Here is a 22,464-nt window from a genome sequence, read left to right on the forward strand (position 1 = left end):
GGCGGAGGGGCGGGTTGCGGGGGGTGGATTTTTCCTTCTTTTCTCCTCTCTCTGAGTGGATGTCTGGGTAGACAAGTCTGCCTTCTATTCCTTTTACTGCAAGTGGCCCCATTAGATTCCCTCCTCACTGACTGCTCTCAGTGTAGTGGGTTTTGTCAGTAAAAACAGATTCTGCCTTTCCTGCCGCAGGTGTTGGGGGTGGGAACAGTGTGGGCAAAACAAATGTGTGGGCTGTGCAAAAGAAGCCAGATGCCCCTGCAGGGTGTGAGAACCCAGATGAACTCTGCCCATTCTGGAAAGTTCTAAACATAGTGGTGGCAGATCAAACTGATGGGGGGGGGGGTTGTGTGTAGGGGCAGGTTGGGGTACTGGGAGGGAAGTAAACAAGGAGAAGGTGCTCAGTGAAGCACAGCTGTGGTCTGAGCAATGGAGCTCTGGAGGTCTTTGTCCATCCCAGGTTGGCCTGGCTCTCAGACAGGTGACTTCCTGTGTGCTTTCAGCCTTGGGTTCTTTTGCAAAAAACTCACCATGCTACTAAAGCTAGTAAGGCAGGTGGGGGTTGTGGGGGGAGGCTGAGGTCTCTGCCAGCCTGACTTGAGGCTCCTTCTGGATTTCTCTTCCATTAACTTCAAATTCTGCCTCACACTCCCAGGCCTCAGAAACAAAACTCTAGTTCCTTTCTCAATAACCTTCATTTCTAAAACAGTAAAAGCCTGTGTGGCAAGAGAGAGAGAGAGAAAATTATGTTTACTGAGTAGTAAATTACATGCAGTATAACCCCCCTTTCCAGGTACAGGGCTTTAGGTGTTATAGGGCTCCCCAAATCTGTTACAGGACAGGGAGAGGGGCACCCCTGAAGCCCCAAACCTGCCTGCTCTAAGTGGGTTCTGCCATCCGCCGCAACAAGACAAAACATATAAAGCTTTAGTGAAAAGGGACTTTAATACAGTGAATATACAATATGGAACACAAAGAATATAACTTCTAAATCAAACACCTGAAGTTACCCATCCCCTTGTGGGCAAAAGTTAACCCAAAAGGGATTGGCCCAAAGCAAGGCCTGAAAGCTGCCACAAGACTAAAGCACCTTTTGGCCAGGACCCATGGAAAAGGGTCAGAAATGGCCAGACAAATTGGGAGGAAAAGAGCAAAATCAAAATCAATATAAACACTGCCATAGTCACCTCCCTGCAGGTATCTCACCCACATCTGCCTTAACCAGTCCAGTGTCAGGAAACAAGCCCGGTTTCTTCATCACATGTTTGCTGCTCCATGTGGCTTCCTCAGGTCTCCTGGCTCTCCATCCTTCCTTCTCTCTTCTTCTCTCTCCTTTTTCTCTGCTCAGTTCCACACTCCTTCTGGGTGGGGCAGGGAACCTGGAACTTCCCTTTTTCCTAGGGACCCCCCTGTTACATGGGTACTACACAGAAGATAGCCACGACCATCTTCTGGATATAATCAAGACACAGAGCACTGCCGTCCTAGGAATTCCCTCGAGTATCCGAGTACTCAACTCCTCCCTCCACCTCCAGCCTCTGGCAACGGCTGCTTTGTTCTCTGTCCCTGTACTTTTGTCTAGTCCCTTGTGCCATATCAATGGAAACACACACGACCTTCTTAAACATCCTTATTACACCGAAAAGTGCTGTGCCGACTCTCTGCCAGCATAACCTGCTTTGCGTTATTATTTTCCACAACACTTAGTATTATCTGAACATAAGCTATCATCATTCTCTGTAATTGTCTGACACTGGAAATGTCTACTCCCACTAGTCTGTGAGGGCGAGGACTTTGCCTTATTTGCAACTTCACACACAGGGTTCAGAGCCCTGCCTGCCATAGTATAGGCGTTCAGTAAATATTTGTTGAATCACTCACAACATAATTGAGGATGTTGGAACTTCCCCAGATCCTCTCCGTACTTGGGCAGACCTCACTAATAAGAGATTAGTCCTGCCCTACCAGACCCCCAAAATGTGTTCATCCAAGTGTTACTGTGTGTCAAAGGAGATGTGTTATCTGCCAGTAACACAATTAGCAGTCACTGGGCTGATCCCCATTAAGGATTGTCTTTTAAATTCACTTTCTGGATGATGAGATTACCTAGATTAGAACTGGTCTCAAGTGAGTGAAATGGAAATGATGATAGCAACTACATCACAGGATTGTTGTTAGGAGGATTAAGTGGCTTTATGTACACGCAGTGTTTAGAGCAGTGGTTCTCAACTGGGAGATATTCTGTCCCCACAGGGCCTTCCAGTGGTGTCTGGAGACATTTTCTCTTGTTGCCAAAGCTGGGACGGGGCAGGTTGTCACTGGCATCTGCTGCTAAACATTCTACAATGGGACTGTCCCTACGACAACAATTATCTGACCCCAAATGTCAGTAGTGCCACTTAGTTGAAATCCTGACTTGAGACAGTGCCTTGCACCTATAAAGAGCTGTATTTGTGGTTATTATTATTATTATTTTATGTGACTCTTCTTGACAGATGTTCTCATTCAGTGTGAGGGTGAAGATATCTTCATAGTGGTTGACAGCATTAAGTCTGCAACAGACTCTCCGGATTTCAAACACAGTTTTGCCCTTTATTAATAATTTATTGAGGTGGGAGGGAGAAACCCACAGTGGAAGAGTAACTGCAGGTTTATAGTCATTCTCTTTTCAAAACCTGATATTTGTGAAGGTGCTTTGGAAAGTGTAAAATGAAACTATGACAATGTGAGCCACCACCCCGACCACCAGCTCTCTCAAACAGGTTATCAGAGAGTCAGAAGCTTCTAGTGTTAGGTGACCAAGCTCTTTATGTTAGTTTATTTTCTAGGTACGCGAAATCACCTAGCAAATACATCCTGTATTTAAGAATAAACTTTTGCACTATAAATTTTTGGGTGACTTATACTGCATGATAAGTATAATGCAGAAATGTATTTCTTAGCATCAAACTTTTAAGTCCATAATCTACTGAAGATGGTGCCTGATCTGTGTGCATGCTTTGTAGTCCAGCCAGCAGTGCCGGCTGTGATCATTATGTCATCCTTGCTTCCTCAGAATGATCCTTGATGCTTTTCACAAAGTAAGTCTTTTGTTTGATGTCCTACTCCAATTTAGACCCAGGTCCTAAATTCTCTTAACCCGCCTGTTCCACACCTACCAGTAGACAGTTCATTCCCACTCACAGTATACTTACAGCACCACTTTAATTCCCTTCCTCCTAATCTACAAGCGCCTACTGTTCCTTAAAGCCCAGTGGTATGTGGGTAAGAACAAGGAATAGGATGCACGGCCATGAACAGATGCTGGGGGCCGGAGTGAGTGAGCAGAGAGAAAATAAATGGCACTAGTTGGTCCCATCTTTAACTCCTAAAATCAGAAAATAAGAACAAGAATAAAAGTATTTTATTTGTAAATATTCTGCATTCACCATAAATTTTCCCTTCCTTCCATTTATACTCTAAAACGAAGTATTTTATTTCACTGAATTATCATAGTGAAAGATCTTTTTTTGCAATAGGAAATGAAATGTGGATTCTCTAACAATAATCACAGCATTTATACGCCTCTTTTTAACAAGTCTCCTTGTACTGCTTCTGTACAGTAAAGTGGAACCCAAACTTTGTGTCATTAGTTTTACACTGTTTGCTGTTGTCTAGAAATGCAGAGCACCAGACCTGCAGAGCGTCTGGTTTTTAAAAAGGAGTCCACAGTGTCTTAAGAAATAAACGAATGAATGATGTGTATGCAGCCCGGACGCAACTGGCTGTGATTATTTTATTTTCATTGAATATATTTCGGGTTTCTACTTAACTCACACAGGTCAAACATGGGAAAATAGTTTCACTTGTAGATAAAAACAAGCCCCCTCCCCCCCCTTTTTTTGTCTTATTTAGAAGATCACTTATCTCATTTAGAAGATCGTTCAAAAGTATTTTTTAGAAGGCAGTTTTCTTAATGGAAAGTGACTCAAAATGAAGTCTCGGTTCAAGGCCCTTTTTTTTTTTTTTTTTAAATCTTACTCAAAAGGAAGTGAGTATGTCTACACTACAGAGACCAACAGCGCTGCCGAGATGATATTTAAAGCAGGAAGAAACGTGCCACCAGGGCACTTGATGGGAACGCATTGTGTCATGTGAAATAGACATGACCAAAACAGTCCTTCTTAAATTCCTTCTGGCAGTAGTGATCACATTCACTTTAATTTTGCCAGAATATTTCAAGACACCAAAAGGTGAGTGTATAATTTACCTTTTCTTTTTCTAGTTAAAAAAATTAGATCAGCTAATGGTTACAAGAAAGGCCCTCTTTCTGGATACATGCTACACGGACTGAAGTTCTTGATTGGAAAAACTAATAAAATGAAATTGCAATTTTAGTTGATTGCTACATCACACAGTAACCTTATTCATTGTATTTAATTGTGCTGCAGACAGTAATGAAATGAAACCCTAAAAAGAAATATTTACATCTGGAGTCTAGATTTCGAACATGGAGTTTATAGTAACTTCAGTACATGCTTATACTTCTTGAGACAGTTTCTTTCAGTTTTGAGTATACTTTTACGTTCTGGAATTACTTTAGAAAGAAAGTTAACATTTATTATGCTGAAACTGCTTGAATTTCCTCCACTACAATTTGAATTTATCCAAATAATTCATTGTCATAATTTGAAAAGTGAGTCATTAGATATTGTGTTAAAAACAATGAAATTAAATGAGTGCAAATTTTAGCAGGTATATGTATGTATATATTTGAAACTGGAGAAAAATATAACAAAGTTAACTAGGTTTATTTCCAAAAAATATGATTGTTGAAACCTGGGCTAGAAAAATAAGCAGGTATAAATTAAAACTATTTTTATATGTCAGTTAAAATTTTGAAGATATTTTGTTTGGATGATAATTGTGTTCCCTAGTATTTAATAATAAGAAGAAGCAAGAGGAAAATGCTGTACTTTATTATTTAAAAGTTAGTGTTGTTTTGATTAAAATCAGAAAAAAGATTATATTTGCTGAGTTGCTTCAGTGGTTATTGTTACATATACATGATGCTAAAATAACCAAATAAGAATATCTTTGCTAATTATATTTGATGAGTATTTTAATGTTGGATCTACATAGTGCTAAGTTGCCAGATAAAAATATTTTTGATAAATTGACACTATGGCTGAACTTTTGTGAACAACTGAAATTTTCAAATTTCTCTTGGCTTCCTGGCATTATGTTGCTTGGATTAAGCAATCACAGCACATATTTTTTATCCTTGATTTCATGACTGAAAATATAAAGAGAAAAGCTAAAATTGGCATACAGATAATCTATTCTGGGTTGAGAGTAAGCTCAGTTAGTTGCTAAGTACTTCATATAAATGTATCTAACACCTCCAAAAACACAGATTGGAATTAAAAGCTAAGTAACTAGTTTGAAGAGCAATAAATAAACTATTTGCTAACTATTGGTTAGTGTTTCATGTGAACTGGTGACTACAGAAGCTTATTAAAATTTTTCTTTTTTAGGCATATGTCCCTTGACAATAATGAACTAATTAGACATAGAGGTTCCCAAATGCTGTCGTAGCTCCCCAACCCCAAACTTAAAATAGCGATTTCTCTTTTACTGGTTCTACAACACCTCAGATGTTTTGGGGGTGGTGGATGTACTTGGATACTTTGCTTTAAAGGGATACTCCTTGGGGTCAACAAGCAACACTGTTTGAAAACCTCCATCTAATTCTTATGTCATTTTGTGTTTGAATTTTCACTGTGCCACCATAAATGAAATGCTAATAATCAGGCATTTCATTGAATTAGTGTAATCAGAATGCTTTGAATTTTATAATGACTTATGGATTACTAAGAGCAAGTTCCAAGAGTCTCTTTTTATATGTTATATATCAAAATGGTCAAACTAAGATAAGTTGTTTTTATATTTCCATAATTTTTTATCATAATAATAGTTGCCTTATGAAATGAGTGTATTTCATATATCTAGAATTTTACTAGCTCAATGTCTGGTAAAATTAGATGATAAATTAAGATGGTTTTAACGTTAACCTTGAGATTTTCCTATATAGTCTTACCCTCCAGTCACTTCCTTGTGTCTTTTTAAATTTTTTTTCTTATGTCCTATTCTCTTTAATTTCTAAGATAAATATTATAAATTGATTTTTGCTATAAATTATTCACTGATAACCCTATCTTTAACATGTCAAACGAATTCCAAGGGAATCTGAATGAGCAGGAATGTATTCATGAGGTTTAATAGATTTGATTTCAAAATAATAAACTCTCTGAAGGCCCAAGTTAAAAATAGAGCACTGTGTTTGATCATTTTTCATCAAGAATGTATTTGAGTCTGAATAATCATTAGCTGGAATATTCAATTACCATAATTATACAATATAAGCTATTTAGTCTAACTTTACTAAGGAAGGGCAACTTTTCACTGGTGGTTTGCAACTTGTAATGAGTTTACTTTGGGTACACATGGTATAACAGCTTACTCTAACTTCCAGTTTATTTAAAGGTAGCTTACATGAAGGTATGTAGTTAATAGAATGGTTTCATACACTGACATTGCATGTAGATAAAGGATTGGATATACCTTGATTAGAGTATCTTGTAATTCAGGGAGCTGGGTTGCTTCCAGATAAGACATTTTACCAGTGGTTAAAAGTAGGTAAGAGAGAGCGAGCTGGTTAACTCATGTATTAATATATCTTAGCGTTCTTATTTATTTTTTCACTTATGTGTAACGTTTATCTCTGCTAGAAATGGACTGCAAAAAATGAAAGAAAAGTCTTTCTTCCTTCAAGAAGTTTTAGGTCAGGGACAAGGCTCTCTGAAAAATAATTAAAGACAATACTATGATCACTAAAATAGCAATGTAGAAAAATGGGATGGGCACGTAGATGTGGCTTCCAGGCATCTCTGGTCAGGACGTTCCATACATTTTCATTTGCAAAGAGAAGTAGTAAAGGTCAGTTCTAATGATCACTTCTTCACATGCCTGTAGAATTACTTTATAAAAAATTACTGATTTCAAATAAGACGTGCTCATATTAATACCTAGGAAGTTCTCGAAACCAGAAATTGCAGAGAGTACACAAGAGATTTGTGGCAAAACAGGACAGGAATAGCACAGATGAAAACACCTCCAGCCTAATTTTATCTGGCTGTTTTGACTTCCTCACTTTTAAGAGCCAACTGACATAAACTATGTTTACTAGCTTTCACTTCCTTTCTATTTCACACTTTCTGATGGAAAGATAATATAACGAACAGTGAAATGGAAGGAAACAATGGATAAAGGAATTTAAAATACTTATAAATTGTAAGATAAACCCAGCATGTGAGTACATTTACACATTATTTGTGTTTCTATCATGAAGGACGCTGTTAATCAAAGTGAACAGTAGTCAACTTACTCAGCGATATTCTCTTCATTTTCAAAAATGGACAATTTGTTTTCTTACTGACTGACTCATTCATATTTTAATTAAGTCTCCAATAAGGTGTGAGATATGGTTTTATGACTATTTAATGAAACATTAATTTAATAAGTACTTATGCATGGACCAGGTACCAAGCCAACTATTTTACATAAAATAAAACTCACCTTAACACACTGACTATTTCAGCTCATTCATAATGAAACATACTTCTTAAGAGAAATTATTTGGAAAATCATCTAAGAGAAGAAATCAAAGTAGAGGAATAAATTTTCTTGTTCTAAGATTTTCCCGCTCACTGAACTATCTGTATCAGTTTTAAGATGGCCACCGACATATACAATTTATTTTTAAGTATATACAAAATTTTTTATTTATGATTTATTTTATTGCCTATGCATATAAGAGCTGAGGTATAGACTAGAGATGAGGGGTTGGGGTGTGTGTATGTGTGAGAGGATTCACCAGAGTGGGGAGCAGATCAGGCAGATTTATTGAAATACACTGCTGAGGGGAGCAGTGGGTGGGACATGAGAGGTCTGCTGCGCCATCTGGGCCACTTCGCTGGCTGGGGATTGAACTTGTGCTGCAGTGGCTGCTGATAGCTTCATGGTGCTGAGATTTAGCCTCTTGTACCACCAGGGTGGCACAAGTGCATACAAATATTTTTACATATATATTTAGATGGGCTGGCAAAAAAACACTGCTGCAGGTAATATGTAATGCTTTTCACCACTCTGGTAGAATTTGCTTCCTCTGCTAGGTTACAATGCCATTAACCTTTGCTTGGGATACTTTGTTTCATTGCATTGGTAGGTAGATGATCAGTTTGATACCTGTTGTGTTTTCTTAGAAAAAATTACTTTCTCTGAAACATTAATGTGGTCTTCTTTCACTTATTATTGATATGGTTTACATATTTATTGTGTGTATATTTTTGTCTGTATATTTTTGTTTCTATTTCCCAAATAGAATGTTAGCCAATGAAAATGAAGTTTTGCTTGTTTTATTCATATTTTAAGCACTCATAATAATACCTGTCACATTAAAAAGCACTCAATGCATGTTGACTGTGTGAATTTTCTGAGCCATCTTGAAGTTAAAAGAAAATACTACTGAAGGAAGAATTTCTCATCTGCTCCTCACAATCATCATTTTTAAGTAGGCCAGATATTATCTTCCTCTTAGATTTTTGTAACAAGATTTTTATCATAAACCTAAAACTTTTAGGTTGTGTAGTCTGTAAAACTTTAACTTAAAGTTACAAGTCTCTTTACCTTGAGTCATTTTCTTACTATTTTTCTTCCTGGAGAATTTCATAATAGGCATTTGTTTCCCTTATTTTGATAACTAAAACCAACAATCTTTTTTCTTATGTCCCAAACTGGCCATTCATAGGCTGCTACCACAAGTTAGAAGTAATCGCAAACTTGGCTTTTTTACCCCAGACACATTTTAAGTGGTCTTTCCCAAATTCTATAAGTGAATACATATCCTCTCCAGACTTCCTATTCCGGATCGGGCAAACTTCATGGATGTAGCATCCATATGTAACATGTCCCCCCTTTCCCACTAAATTTTTAACTGCTGCATTGAAAATGGAACCATGATTGAGCTGTTGAAATTGATATTCTTTTTTTTTTAACTCCTTTACAGAGGCAGACCTGTGACTAAAGGGAAGCAACATGTTAACCAATGTCTAAAAATCGGAAGCTAAACCACAGCTCTTTCCTATCCTGACAACTTTTAATTTAATTTAATTTTATCAAAGGAGCTGGTTTACAACACTGCATGTGATTCAGAGGCAGAACACCTCCTGCCACTTATATTTTAAATTGCTGAATCATGCTACAAAATAGCCAGTCACGATGAAAAAGATCTTTAGAAACACTTGGGTATGCTATGCTTTGGCTCTGACTTTTTTTAAAGGCTTAATTTACACACAATAGAATGGCAACCTCTTCAGTATTTATAGTGATGGATTTTGACAGTGGTACCCACTTTGGGATCGCACCCCACAGAAGATACAGGCTTTCAGCACTCCCAGGATAATTTCCTGCCCTCTCCAGTCAAATCTCCTCCCATGCCCAAGGCTGCTTATTTTCTTAAGCAGTGTCACTGTGATTTTGTCCTTCTTCATATAAATGGAAGCATCACACAAATATATTTTTGGTCTGACTTCTTTAGCTGAGCAAAATGTTTCTGAGATTCAACTATGTTATTGAGTGTATCAGCAGTTTTTTTTTTTTTCTTTTTATTGCTAAGTCGTCCATTGAAAATATGCAGCACATCTGTCCATTCGTTCCTTGGGTTGTTTCCAGTTTTGAGCTTTTATAAATAGGCTGTCATGAACATTCTTGTATCTTTGTGTGAACATGTTTTCATTACCATTGGGTAACTAGTGGTGGAATAGTTGAATATATTTAATCTTACAAGAAACTCCAAGTACTTCTCCAAAAAAGTCATATCAGCTATATTTCTAATGACAAAATTTTCTTATTTTCTCTTGTTTATGTTTGATATCTGAAATATTATCATCCGAAATGCCTTTGCCAAAGTTCTGACAACTGGTTAACAAAGTACCAACTGAAGTAATGAGAAAATATCATTTGACAGAGAGTTGTTTCTGGAGCTCCTACTGTATGTCAAACAACAGAGGGATTATTATACATTTTCATTTATTTATAAAGGCCAACAGGTAGTTGAGACTTGTTCTTGCAGTCATACTTGAAGAATACTCTTGGTACAAAATAACTAAAAATGTGGTAAAACGTTAAAAACTGAAACATACGTAGTTGAACTAGAATAATTCTGGAACATTTCTACCTCTGGGAGTGAGAATTTAGCTGTCTGGCCCACAGCAATACTAATGGCAATGTTTAAATTAATAAATTCTTGTTTATGGAGGTGAGAATTTAGTCGCTCTCATAACAAAAAGGATTCAGTAGAATTCACTTATTTCTTAAAATTATACCAGATAAGGATAGGTCCTCGATTTCTTTTCTGATTGGATTATTTAAAGCTAAGATTTAAAAGTCATCCAAAAAACCGACCTCACAGTCAAATATCAAGGGTACATCATTAACTCTAGAAAGCCCAGCTTTTTAGATAAGAACATTGTAGTGCTGACTATAAACATTTCTCTACCTCCCTTTTAGGTCACATTGTATGAATATAAATTACAGAAGATGAAAATCCCATAAAATGATAAATGTCAGTGTGAGGAAAATGGAAAGATGGCAAGGAATGTGTTTCATGTCTTTTAATAATATATAAAAAATTAAACAGTATAGAGTTCCAGTAGATTGTGCATTTCTTCTTCCTGGAACTTTATTATTTTAGGAAGTCTTTTAAAAAAGCAGTTATAATTTGATTACAACTTTGTTTATAAATCTACTAGCATTGCAGAATAACATATTTGAGTAAAATTCCAGTTCTCCCTTCACCTAAGCACCTTTATAACAACTCAAATATGATTTTTTTTAAAGATTTATTTATTTGTACATACAGAACTGGGGTACAGGCCAGAGACTCAGGGGTGGTGAGAGGCTTCACCAGAGACAGAGTGGGGAACAGAACAGGCAGATCGACGAAGTACACTGCTGAGGGGAGCAGCAGGTGGGTCAGGAGAGGTCTGCCGCACCATGTGGTCACCTCCGGGGCAGGCAGGAATCGAACTCATGAGGAAGTGGCTTTAGCTTCTCAGTGCTGTGCTTTAACCCGCTGCGCCACCAGGGAGGGCCTCAAATATAATTTTTTTAAAGCTACAAATCACATGTGAGTTATTGTAGAAGAGATTTAAAATGTAGAAGGATGTTAAATATTAGAAATATAATAATTAATAATTAAACACTAGAGAATTACTATTAATGCAAAAAATCCACAAACTAAAAAAAGTTTTATTATCAATCGGTACCTAGAGTTTTATTTAAGTTTGCACCAAAACATGACTGGGAATAATCATTCTAAAAAATGAAGTCATTGTTTTATTATATTTCCATTATTTAGAAATTTAAAAAAATATATGTTTATCATACAAATGATGGTAGGGAAAGCCACATAAAGGTGAAATTGAACATTTCAATTATTTTCTCTTGCTTAACAAGTGACTGTCTGACTGGGAATAGGGAAGTTTCCGATTCGTTAGTTGATTATTGCTGCTAAACAGGAATTCCCAATTTTTTTTATAGTGGGTTTTAATTATTTGTGTGAATTAAATCATAGATAATCTTGTACTAAGTGAAGAATGAACTTTGAATTTTAACTTTGGAATATGAGTTTGACTTTTCAATAATTCACATGTATACACTTTTTGTGTGTGTGTGTATATACACATTTTTAAAGTGTTTTCAGGGCCCTCCTGGTGGTGCAAAGTGCTAAAATGCTGCACTGTGGAGCTATCTGCAGCCACAAGCATGAGTTTGACCCCTGGCCAGGGAGCTGACCCATCTGGTGCAGCAGACCTCTCCAGTCTTGCCTGCTGCTCCCCTCTGCAATGTGTTTCAGTCAATCTGCCTGTTTTATTCCCCACTCTGTCTCTGGCTAGTCCCCTCGCACCGAATCTCTGGCCTGTACCCCATTTTTGTATGCCTAAGCAAATAAATCTTTTTTTAAAAGGTGTTTTCATATGTATGATGCCATTTTATGTTGCTGCAACCCAAGAGGTCAGCAGGATCTAGAGTATTTATCTCTTTTGCTGATGAGATCTCTCTCTCTCTCTCTTTTAAGTTTCTCTTGTTTTAAGTCACCCAGGTTATGGTAATTTGTAAAAGCAGTTCTAGGTTACAAAAACAGAGATACTGTCCAAGTTTTGTATTCCATGCAAAGGACAGAACCTCTAGTTTGGAAAAGGTGCATTCAGAAGAAAAGATTTAGCGGAACCTAAGTTTTGATCATTAAGATTTTGCCAGAAAATAAGATGGTTAAATACCAGGGTTTCTAAGCACTTGTCTTCAGGGACTTCTGTTCTCTGAAAACTAAGGAATGCTGATAAATTTTAAAGAGTCATTTTAAATATTGTTAATTCATGTAGAAATAATCTTACCATTGATACACTGAAATGTAATAATTCATCTAAGAAAATTGGGAGCTAATTGTATACTTATTTGAATGACAAAACTTCAAAATTTCACAGGAAACAAAAGTTTTTTTTTTTCTTCTTCTTTACAGGAAACACATTGGAGTTATCATGTCTGGAAGTGTGTTTACAACCTATTTTCACCTATTCATTCCCTTTCAATTTTTCTTTGGTGGCTTTTCTGAAACCACCAAGGGAAAACCAGACTATTCTGGGAGTCTTTCTAAATCAATCCAACTTTGAAAACTTCACCAGGCTTTGCCAAGACATCACACGTGAATTTAACATGTGCTGCTCCTGTTTGGTTTGTGAGACCAAAGAAAGCATAAACTTCACTTCTCAGGAACAAACATCAAAAGGTAAAATCAAAGGGAAAGAGAATAAGATTTATCAATGAAAATCACTTTATTCTGTTAAGGAAAGTATTAATAATCTATTTCATTTCAAGGCCAGTAGCTCTGGATACTTGGTTCTCTTCACTCTTTAGGGAGACTTACTTTTGGAATTTGGGATAGCATTCATTTTTGGTTCACTTTGATTTACTAAAAACAAAATATCCTATTCTTAAATACATCAACATTCTGCTATAATTTACAATACTTGATGGTTAAAGGACAGTAAGCAGCTCTCTTCAAAGATAGTAAATTAAAAAACAACTATAGACCCTCCCTGGTGGTGCAATGAGTTAAAGCACAGCATTATTTTATTTTATTTAAAAAAAAATTTTTTTTAAGATTTATTTATTTGTGCATACAGAACTGGGGTACAGGCCAGAGGCTCAGGGTCGGTGAGAGGCCTCACCAGAGACAGAGTGGGGAGCAGAACAGGCAGATCGAGGAAGTACACTGCTTAGGGGAGCAGCGGGGCGGGCCAGGAGAGGTCTGCTGCCCCATGTGGTCACCTCCCAGGGCAGGGATCTCAGTGCGGTGCTTTAACTAGCTGCGCCACCAGGGAGGGCCAACCACAGCATTATTTTATATTCTTCAAAATTGAGATTAGATTTCTTGGCAATGACTCTAGGCAAATTGCAATATGGAATGCTGAGACCGCTTTGCAAATAGCCTGTGTCACCAGTCGCAGGGGACGTCTGAATTTTCTCAGAGAGGATCCAACTTGATTTCAATTTGACCTTTACTTTCTTTTCATAATCTTAAATACTGTAAGCACTTTAATCATTATTATTAGTTTAGTTTATATCTTGCTTCTACTTTAAAAAAAGTTAGTAATGAGGAGGTTTAGTTTTGAGTTACACCTATTTTCTTACTATGTACTAGTATTTTGCAAATTATATTTCTTAAACCTTTCCAGTTCTTGTCATGAGAGGATCAATGGAAGAGAAAGAAAATGATTTTCACTCACCTTGTCAACACTTCAGTTTTATTGTACCTCCTATGGCTGACTACTTAGAGGACTATAACTTTACCTGCCATCTAAACAGCCAGACTAAAATGTCAGCAATCTTAGAGGAAGTTGCAGACTTTTCCTCCCTACAGGAAAAGTCTGGAAATCATACTTACAGAATTAAAGAAGACCCAAATAATTGTATACACATTTCTTTGCACCTAGAAGTGGATGCAAAAAGTAAGTATTATTTAAAATTTAAAAATTCTTGCTGAAGTAATATTACATTGTAACATTATGTAAGTTTCAGGTGCATCCATTACGAGTCAACATGTATGTATACTCCATTAAATTCACCACTGAAAAATCCAATGCTATCCTTGACCATAGAATTGACTTTTTTTTTTTTGCCTGATTTACCTACTCTTTCCAATCCTCTCCATTCCTGATAACTACTAATTTGGTCTTATAGTTGAAAGTATATCTTCATGTTTATTTAATTAATTAACTCATTTGGTTTCCCTACATACCACATACAAGGGACTGGTCTTCCCGACCTATTTCACTAAGCAGAATACTCTCTAGGTACATCCATGTTATCAAGATTTCATCAAAAAGTAAGCCTTAAAGGAAATTAGAAGGAAAAGAAGATTGGACACAGACACAAAATTAAATAAATAAGAGCTACCATACTAACTTTACTGCAAGTCAAATGGAGAAATTTACTGACGAAATATAATATGGATGGAAAGAATATTAATTCTTTTATCTGTTTAATTTTTTTCAAAATAGGTTTTTCATGGGATCAAATGAACCATTTATGGTTGTGATTTGAAGATCACTAGAAAGGCTCTGTGTCCCAGAATACTGGACATGCCTGCGGGCTTGGGCATTAAGGTTGAGATATATTTTAAAATATAAAAATAAATCCCATGTGCACTATGATGTGCTACTAATTACATACTGAATTGATATGTTATCTCAGAGCTAAGGTCTAGGCCTGGATTAATGGAACTTTTGATGAAATACTCTGAGATAGATGGGGTGGCGATTAGGGGTGTCACTGAATAAATGAAGAAGTATAAGCCTGAAAGACAAACCTATACATATCTTAATTCTGTTTATTAGCTTCCTAGTCACACTATCCTGAGTTAAAAATTTTTTAAAATGATTTATTTATTTATCATACAAGAACTGGAATACAAGCCAGAAGTGAGTGGGGGTAGGGTAGGGTGGGGTGGGTGGGAAGATTCACCAGATACAGAGTGGGGAGCAGAACAGGCAAATCAACTGAAATACACTGCTCAGGGGAGCAGCAGGCAGGACAGAAGAGGTCTGACACATCATGTGTGTCTCCTCCCTGGCTGGGGATTGAACTCATGCTGCAGTGACTATGGAAAGCTTCATAGTGCTGTGCTTTATCCCCTTGTGACACCAGGGAGGGTGCTAAAAACTGTTTCAGATTTTATATGAGAAAAAAAAGGAAATGAATATACATTGGGGCGCATTCACAAACTGATTCAATTTGAATCTGTGTGGATAAGAACAACGTAAACTTACATCCATTAGGATGGTTATTATTATTTATAAAACAAAAAATGCAACTATTGGCAAGTGGATGGAATATAAAATAGAACCCCTCTCCACCACCACATAGCCTCTTATCTGTTGCTTCACTTTTCTTGTATCTTTATAGTATTTTTTCCCTTGCAGATTTCATTTGTTTCATGAAAATCACTTGGTATGCATTAGTCCTATCAGTTTTTATATTTTTGTTCATCGTCATTATCCACAAAATACTTGAAGGTCACAGGAGGGCGAAGAAGTGGCAAAGTGAGTATTGAGAAAAAAATGGGTTATTGGGATAATACCTTCAGTGTCTCAATTACAGATTTAAATTGTTTTTAAATTCATATTACCATTTATTGAACATTTACTGTGTGTAAGTGGTGATTCTCGGTAATCCGGAGAACATGAAGATAAATGCTACATAGTGCCAGGACTCCTGGGCTTCCATGTGACTTTCTCCTACCCAGACAAGTGAGTAGGAAGGGAGCGAAAGACTGTGAGGACTGAAAGAGTTGATGGACTGGCGTTTGAGCCTGGGCTTCCTGGAAGTGGGGTTCAAGAGAGGAAGTGGAGTGGAGATTAGTAATGCAGAATTTCAGAGTTAGACTTTGAGCAGAGTAACTTTAGGTGGTGAGTAAGTGAGACTCAGTCTTTAAAAGGAGTCAGTAGAATTTGGCTAGGCAGAGCAAAAATGTGTAATTGAAATCAAGATGTTCAGGGTGTCTTGTTAGGATACATGGCTTGGGACAAAAGTGAGTTGGAACAATGAGGGAACCCCCCCCCCCCCAAGCTGTGTGAATCAAAGTGCAGCCCCATTCCAAGGACAGTCTCATATTTGTTTAGAATTAAGTGGAAGATTAAAAAGTCAAAGTCTAGACTGGGAGATCAGGGAGAGTCAGCACAGGCCTCAGGGTTTTTGCTAATCGAAGTAGAACATTGCTGATTTCAACACATGCTGTTTTAGTTCCTCATATGAGGACTTTTGCCCTGAGAGCTTCCTTATTTCAAACTTTCCCTTTTTTACTCTGGGTGAAGGGCTCAGAAAAGTCAAGGCAAAGACAGAATAATCTAAGCTCCCACAGCAGAGACAATATTAAAAATATCTAACAGCTGTTAAAATACAGGCATTTGCCTATCGAAATGGACAGGGATCTGGGTGTTCCCCTGTGCACACACTGACAAGCCTTTGGAAGACTTCAGAGTATGGGTAGTGGTCTCCTAAAGGCAGGTAAAGTGTGTCAGTATGAGAATAAGCTTTGGAGCCAGGTGGGCTCAAAATATATTCTATATTTATAGAATAACCATTTTCAGAGAACTTTCACAAGTTTTTTCTAGATTTTCACAGTTTGTAAATAGGGTGAGGTCTATTATTTTCATTTCATACATTAGAAAAAAACCAAAAAACAAAAAACCACCAACTGAGTGTCAGAGGAGGCTCATGTTTTGCCCAGTTATAGAGTTAATAAAATATCGTAGTTAACACCAACCAGGGTCTTTCAAGTTTGACAATTATATTCTCTTAAATAAATGTGATGGTTGTGAGTTTCTGGATCCATTTTTAGAATATAATTACATAGTAAGAAAGAGAGATAAAAGCCAGCAGAAAAAAATGTCTAGAAAGAGACCAGTAGTGGGGAGTGACCTTAAGTCCTTATGAACATCTATCCATATGACAGGCTTGGTGGCTTTCAAAGGTTCATCTTATAAATCCAAGCATATAAGGGAATGAAAAATGTCATCCTATTTAGGACATTAAATCTTTTTAAATATTAATAGGCAGTAAGTATCTTGTGTATCATATCTATGTATACATGACATAAATAATGTAATATCTGGTCATCAGAGCTGGGGTTATTTGTTAAAGACAAGGCACAATGGCATTCACAGGCATGAAGAAGCCATTAGTTTTATATAGAAAGAACCTGTGTTTGTTCATGGAAAATAATGTAATAAGAAAAAGCTTTTCATGTCCAGTTATTGCAGGTTCCAGAGCTGTCACTGGCCCATTTGTCCTAGTAACCTTTAGAGCCAAGCCAGGGAATATATATTAAGAATGTACGTGCTTATCATATAAATATTTAATTTCTTTTCTTGGAATAGGTCATAAATACCACTCTACATGTGTTCTCTTAAGAGGAAGTGATTCTGAGAAACTTCAAACATTGAATGTGCGGGTTGTTTCAGGTGAGATCTGTGACAATGTAAACAGAACACCACTTAGGAAACCCTAAAGCTCCATCCTTTCACTGTAGAGTGAACTCATTCACGATCAAGAGACGTGATCTCATTTAAATTAGCCTGTATCTGAAGAAAGGAGCTCTGGGCATGTGAAATCCAGTTAAATATGTCTTATTACCAGGGGACAGTTATGATCAAAACTACCTCCTTAAATAATGGAAAGTTTGCTCAATTGGCAAGAAGAAATTTATGGGAGTAGGGAGAGGAAAGAAGGCAATAAGGAATAAGCCTCAGATTTATTTTTAAATGAGACAAGATACCATTATTTCTCAGAATTGCAAGAAGTAATTGCAGAGTGGGCATAGATATTGCCGGAGCCTTCACTTAGTAGAGGGTTCCATTGTGTGAAGAGAACTTCTAATAGCCCCAATTAAAAAGTCCCCTGTCCTCTGCCGAGAAATAGAAATGGAATAAGGGAATCCTAATTAGAGCAAAGAAGGGAGCTGTTAGCACAGATGCTGTGCTTGGATCTCCTAATTGTGAAGCCTCCTTCTGAATTCAAGCTGTCGCGTCACATTACAAAGAAAGAGAGGGATCATGTGACTTGGGCATGTCCTTCCTTCCTCAGAGAGGAATATTATCTTTGGCTCTTTGGAAATCCCTGAGTTAGAAGGGATCTTACTATAGCTCTTGTCCGCAGCCAGTGAGCAGCTTCCTTCTCTGTGAGAAGTCTGAGAAGAAAGCTTCAAGTCTGAGGTGTCAAAAAAATGAAAGGACATGGTGTCTGAAGCCACTGGGAGGTTACCTAGTGCTTCATCAGAGCACTAGGAGGCTTTTCTTAGCCATTTCCTCATTTTTTAAAAAAGAGTTATTTTATTTATTTATGTATATAAGAGCTGGGGTGTATGCCAGATGTGTAGAGAGGAGGGGGTGAAAGAATTCATTAGAGACAGAGTGGGGAGCTGAACAGGCAGATTGACTGACATATACTGCTGAGGGGAGCAGCAGCAGAGACAGAAGAGGTCTGCTGTGCCATGTGGGTCAGCTCCCTGGCCAGGATCTGGGATTGAAGCTGGGCTGCAGGGGCTGCGGATTGGTGGGTGGTAGTGCTGAAACTTAACCCTTTGTGACACCAGGGAGGCCAGCCATCTCCTAATGTAAATAGCTAATCAGGTACTAGACTGAAGAAAAATCGGATTGTGTGCACCTAAAGAACTTAAAAAAAATCAGATTTTCTGCTCTTACACTAATATTAAAATGATTAACCTATGGCTAATAGATAATCACTGGTTAAGTAACCATTTGACTCCGGTTAAATGCAGGGGGTGGGAGGGGTGAGGCTGAAGGAAATTCTGTGCATTCAATTTATTAGTCAATTTGTTTGACTAGTAAAAATCACAGGGTTGTTTGAAGTGGCAAAAGTAATTTTTGAAGGGAGAAAATGGTGTTTTTCCTGTTCTGTTTTCTTAGTCACTGCTCATGTCTGATATTCATATGCCAGGAATCTTTTAACCTAATTCTGTTGGTCCTTCCTCTTCTCAAGTAATACTTTAGAGCACTGCAGTCTTATCCAAGAAAAAGTCAATAACTCCCCTGTCAACCCTTATAATCTGAGGAATCATAAATTTAAAGTACTAGCTAACCACAAGTCTAAATTCACAAGGGCTATTTATGAGCCTATGAGTCCCATTCACCTGAAAACCCTGTCTCAATCACCCTTTTCCTTTCATAGTGCTCACTAAAATCCTCTGGCTTTATTACCAGGTATATAATTTTAATGTTTAGAGAAGGCCAAGAGGTGATTGGCCTTTTTTAAAAGCAAGAGTCCTTTTGAGGCTTCAAAGGAGAAAGCAGCAGATTCTTTCCTGTTGTTTATATTCCTGTAACCTAAATGCAATTCCCCCCTCCCATTATAAGTTGCTCTTTCTGGAGAGAAATGGAAAGGAAATGATGTCTCCCTCGAGTGCCATTTTTAAGGCCTCTCTTTATAATGATGGATTAGAGGCAGCAGTGAGAATGGGAGGGAGAGAATGTGCCAGCATGGTGTTCTGGAGAAGCAGTAACACAAATCAGGAAAAAAAAAAAAAAGTAGTTCAAAGATAACCATACCTGGAGTCACATCAAACAGAGCAGCCTGATGTCAACTCTGGCTGTACATTCCAGGCTGCCCCTTCAGCTGTTCTGGTATTATTAAGTAAGTGTTGTTACACATGTCCACACAGGAATATAGATAGGTTCACACTTTCAAAAAGATGGGAGAGAAATAAGGAGAGGATACCAAGACTCTGGCTCTACCCAGTGCCCGGCACCAACTGGGGGCACATTAAAGCAGGTAGAATAAATGAGTCTCACTGCTGTAGAGACAGATGTCATAGAGAATCAGATTCCCAGCTTTCCACAGCTTGAATACTTTCATTGCTTTGAGAAGTGTGATTGTTTATGTCACCTGTCTTCGCATGAATCTACTTTACCTTTTATTCATTTATTTTACTTATCTGTGGATCCTTGTCCCTAACATAATATCTGGCACATAGTTTGTGCATAATAAAAACTTACTAAATGGCACAGTTCTTAAGGAGAAATGAATATAGATTAGAAGAACAAATAAGCCAGTAAAATTTAGGGGTTGCAAAGGTGAAAACAAAGAAAAAGAGGGTGACCAGAGGAATAAGATTCCACGTTGTTAACATAAAACACTTTTAATAGAATCATGAAGGATATCAAAGAACAATGAAAAACATTGATCACTTTGAAGAAGAAATTTTGAAAACTAGGCAAAAATAACTTTGAAGTGTAATCCTAGAAATAGTGCTTGAAGAGTTCATGACCTTGGAAGCTAAGGTCAAGGGTAGGGCAGTGGATAAGATTGAAATCACCCAATGCAAGCAACAGAAGCCAACTTGGCTGACTGGCAGGAAAGGGAGTTGATTGGGAAACCAGTAGATTACCCACAGAATTATTAAGGAGGCTAGGAAATCTGGGTTTCGAAAATAAGCAGGAGTTAGGTAGGTCAGGCAGCCAAAAAATACAGCCTAAGTCATATCACAGAAAGGGTGTGTTCGGAATACCTCTCTGGTGGGCCACCACAGGATGCTCCCTCTGAGTTGCCCAAGGTCCCCTTTGACCACCTGTAACACTGTCCAGAACACTCATAGCCAGGTGATAGCAGAGTCAAAATTCAAAATCAGAGCTGCTTAGTTGATACACATTCACATTCAGTTGAACAGGGGGCTTACTCCTGCTGGCTCAAGTCAGATCAAAACTCTTCTTACTTTTTTACATTAACACTGGAAACTGAGATGAAACATTTTTTCAGGAGAATATTATGGAAGCTGGTGTGTGACAACATGAGTCATCCATGAAGCAAATTTCAGTATGGGCTGAAATGTTTTCTGCAGTTAATGTGGGTGGGTTTTTTTAGCAAACACGAAGCAAAGAAAACAAAATTTTACAGTGAGAGAGAATTACTAAATGCCAAAGTAAATGGATGACCCAATAATTTGCGTACCCCAAAATAAAAGTAATGGCAATGTGAAAATGTAATTTGTAACATATTTATGCCAGTATAATAAAAACTAAGCAGGTTTCAATTTCCTGCAGAAGACAAGATAAATTATTGGTGCCAGATGTCCAGCAACCAAGCAAGATAACATGAAAATTTAATTCTTACTTGCTTAACTATAATATTTATGACTCTTAAAATACAGATTTGGGTTCATTAAGCAGTAAAGGTTATAGCCACCTGCTTGGTTCCAGACATGTCAAAATGTAGAGGGCGACTTTGCAGGAAGACTTTACAAGCATGAAGGATCTATAGGCAGAATAGAAAAGTTTACCCTAGGCAGTCATTGTGTGCCTGTATGTGACAGCCTCTAATGGCAAGTCTAGAGAAACTGATGATCAACATCAGGTAACAGCATCTTCACCAGAGCCCCTCTTCCTGAACATCTCTGGTCTTTTGCCACCCCCTGTGAACCTCTCCTCTTCCCACTATACCTTATGCCAGTACCTTATACCTTATACATTATACCAGTATAATGTAGGTGGTGCCAACATTATACTTCTGTACTAAACTATCATCTCCTCAGACCTCCTCTAGGTCTCCCTTATTATACACCCTTAATACCACCCTTAATACGCTTAATACTCCTTTAATGTCACCACAAGTCTTCTTTGTGGCAATGATCATGCTTGGCTCTTCTTATTTTCATGTTAATATTTGATGATGTCTTCCTTATAAGCCAATTAGCTCCTCAGTGGCAGAGACACTCTGGCAGTGCTCATTTCTGCAACCCAAGCTCATGGCCTAGTGGCTATAAGGGCATTAGTAAGCCTCATGAAGTAGTTGTCAAATAATCACACGTTTGCATGATCGTGTTGAGAAAATGATTGCCACTGTCTTACCATGATCTTTCAAATATTCTTCCCCCCCCCAAATAATTACTTTTCGTAATGCCTATCCAAAACAATGGAAGGAGAATGATTAAACACGTCATCAGTTTCATTTCTTGGAGCACTAAGGAGATCTGCAGTATGAATGAACAGGGAACTGAGTCAATGGCTCAGAATATTGGCAGCTTTCTGTTCAAGATGTACTTTTCACTCTTAATTGTTAATTCTACTTTTGCAGACATTTATTTTCCCATCCTCCTTTGATTTTCCCATTGGCCAGATTTGGAACAGATGAGTCGTTTTAACATCACTGCTAATGACAGCTGGAGTTTGAATAAAGTAGGGAGCTAGTACCTTGATTAATAGAAATCTATTTTAAGTTGCTTGAATTGGTTCAATTAGCCCAAAAAGGCTACTAGCTATCTTGGGTTTAACAAGAGTGTCGGTGGTTTTTTTTTTT

General features: G+C 37.5%; 1 protein-coding gene across 1 annotated transcript; it reads left to right on the plus strand.

Moving 5' to 3' along the window:
• Positions 1–4,141: 4,141 nt before the first annotated feature.
• TMEM156 (transmembrane protein 156) lies at positions 4,142–21,684 on the plus strand. The gene is made up of 6 exons (XM_004681490.1): positions 4,142–4,229; positions 12,617–12,883; positions 13,833–14,105; positions 15,579–15,698; positions 17,535–17,618; positions 21,482–21,684. The coding sequence occupies exons 1-6, from the start codon at positions 4,142–4,144 to the stop codon at positions 21,682–21,684; spliced, it is 1,035 nt and encodes a 344-aa protein (XP_004681547.1).
• Positions 21,685–22,464: the final 780 nt, after the last annotated feature.

The sequence above is a fragment of the Condylura cristata genome, unplaced genomic scaffold (genome assembly GCF_000260355.1).
Source record: "Condylura cristata isolate star-nosed mole 26May11 unplaced genomic scaffold, ConCri1.0 scaffold00012, whole genome shotgun sequence".
Lineage (NCBI taxonomy): Eukaryota > Metazoa > Chordata > Mammalia > Eulipotyphla > Talpidae > Condylura > Condylura cristata.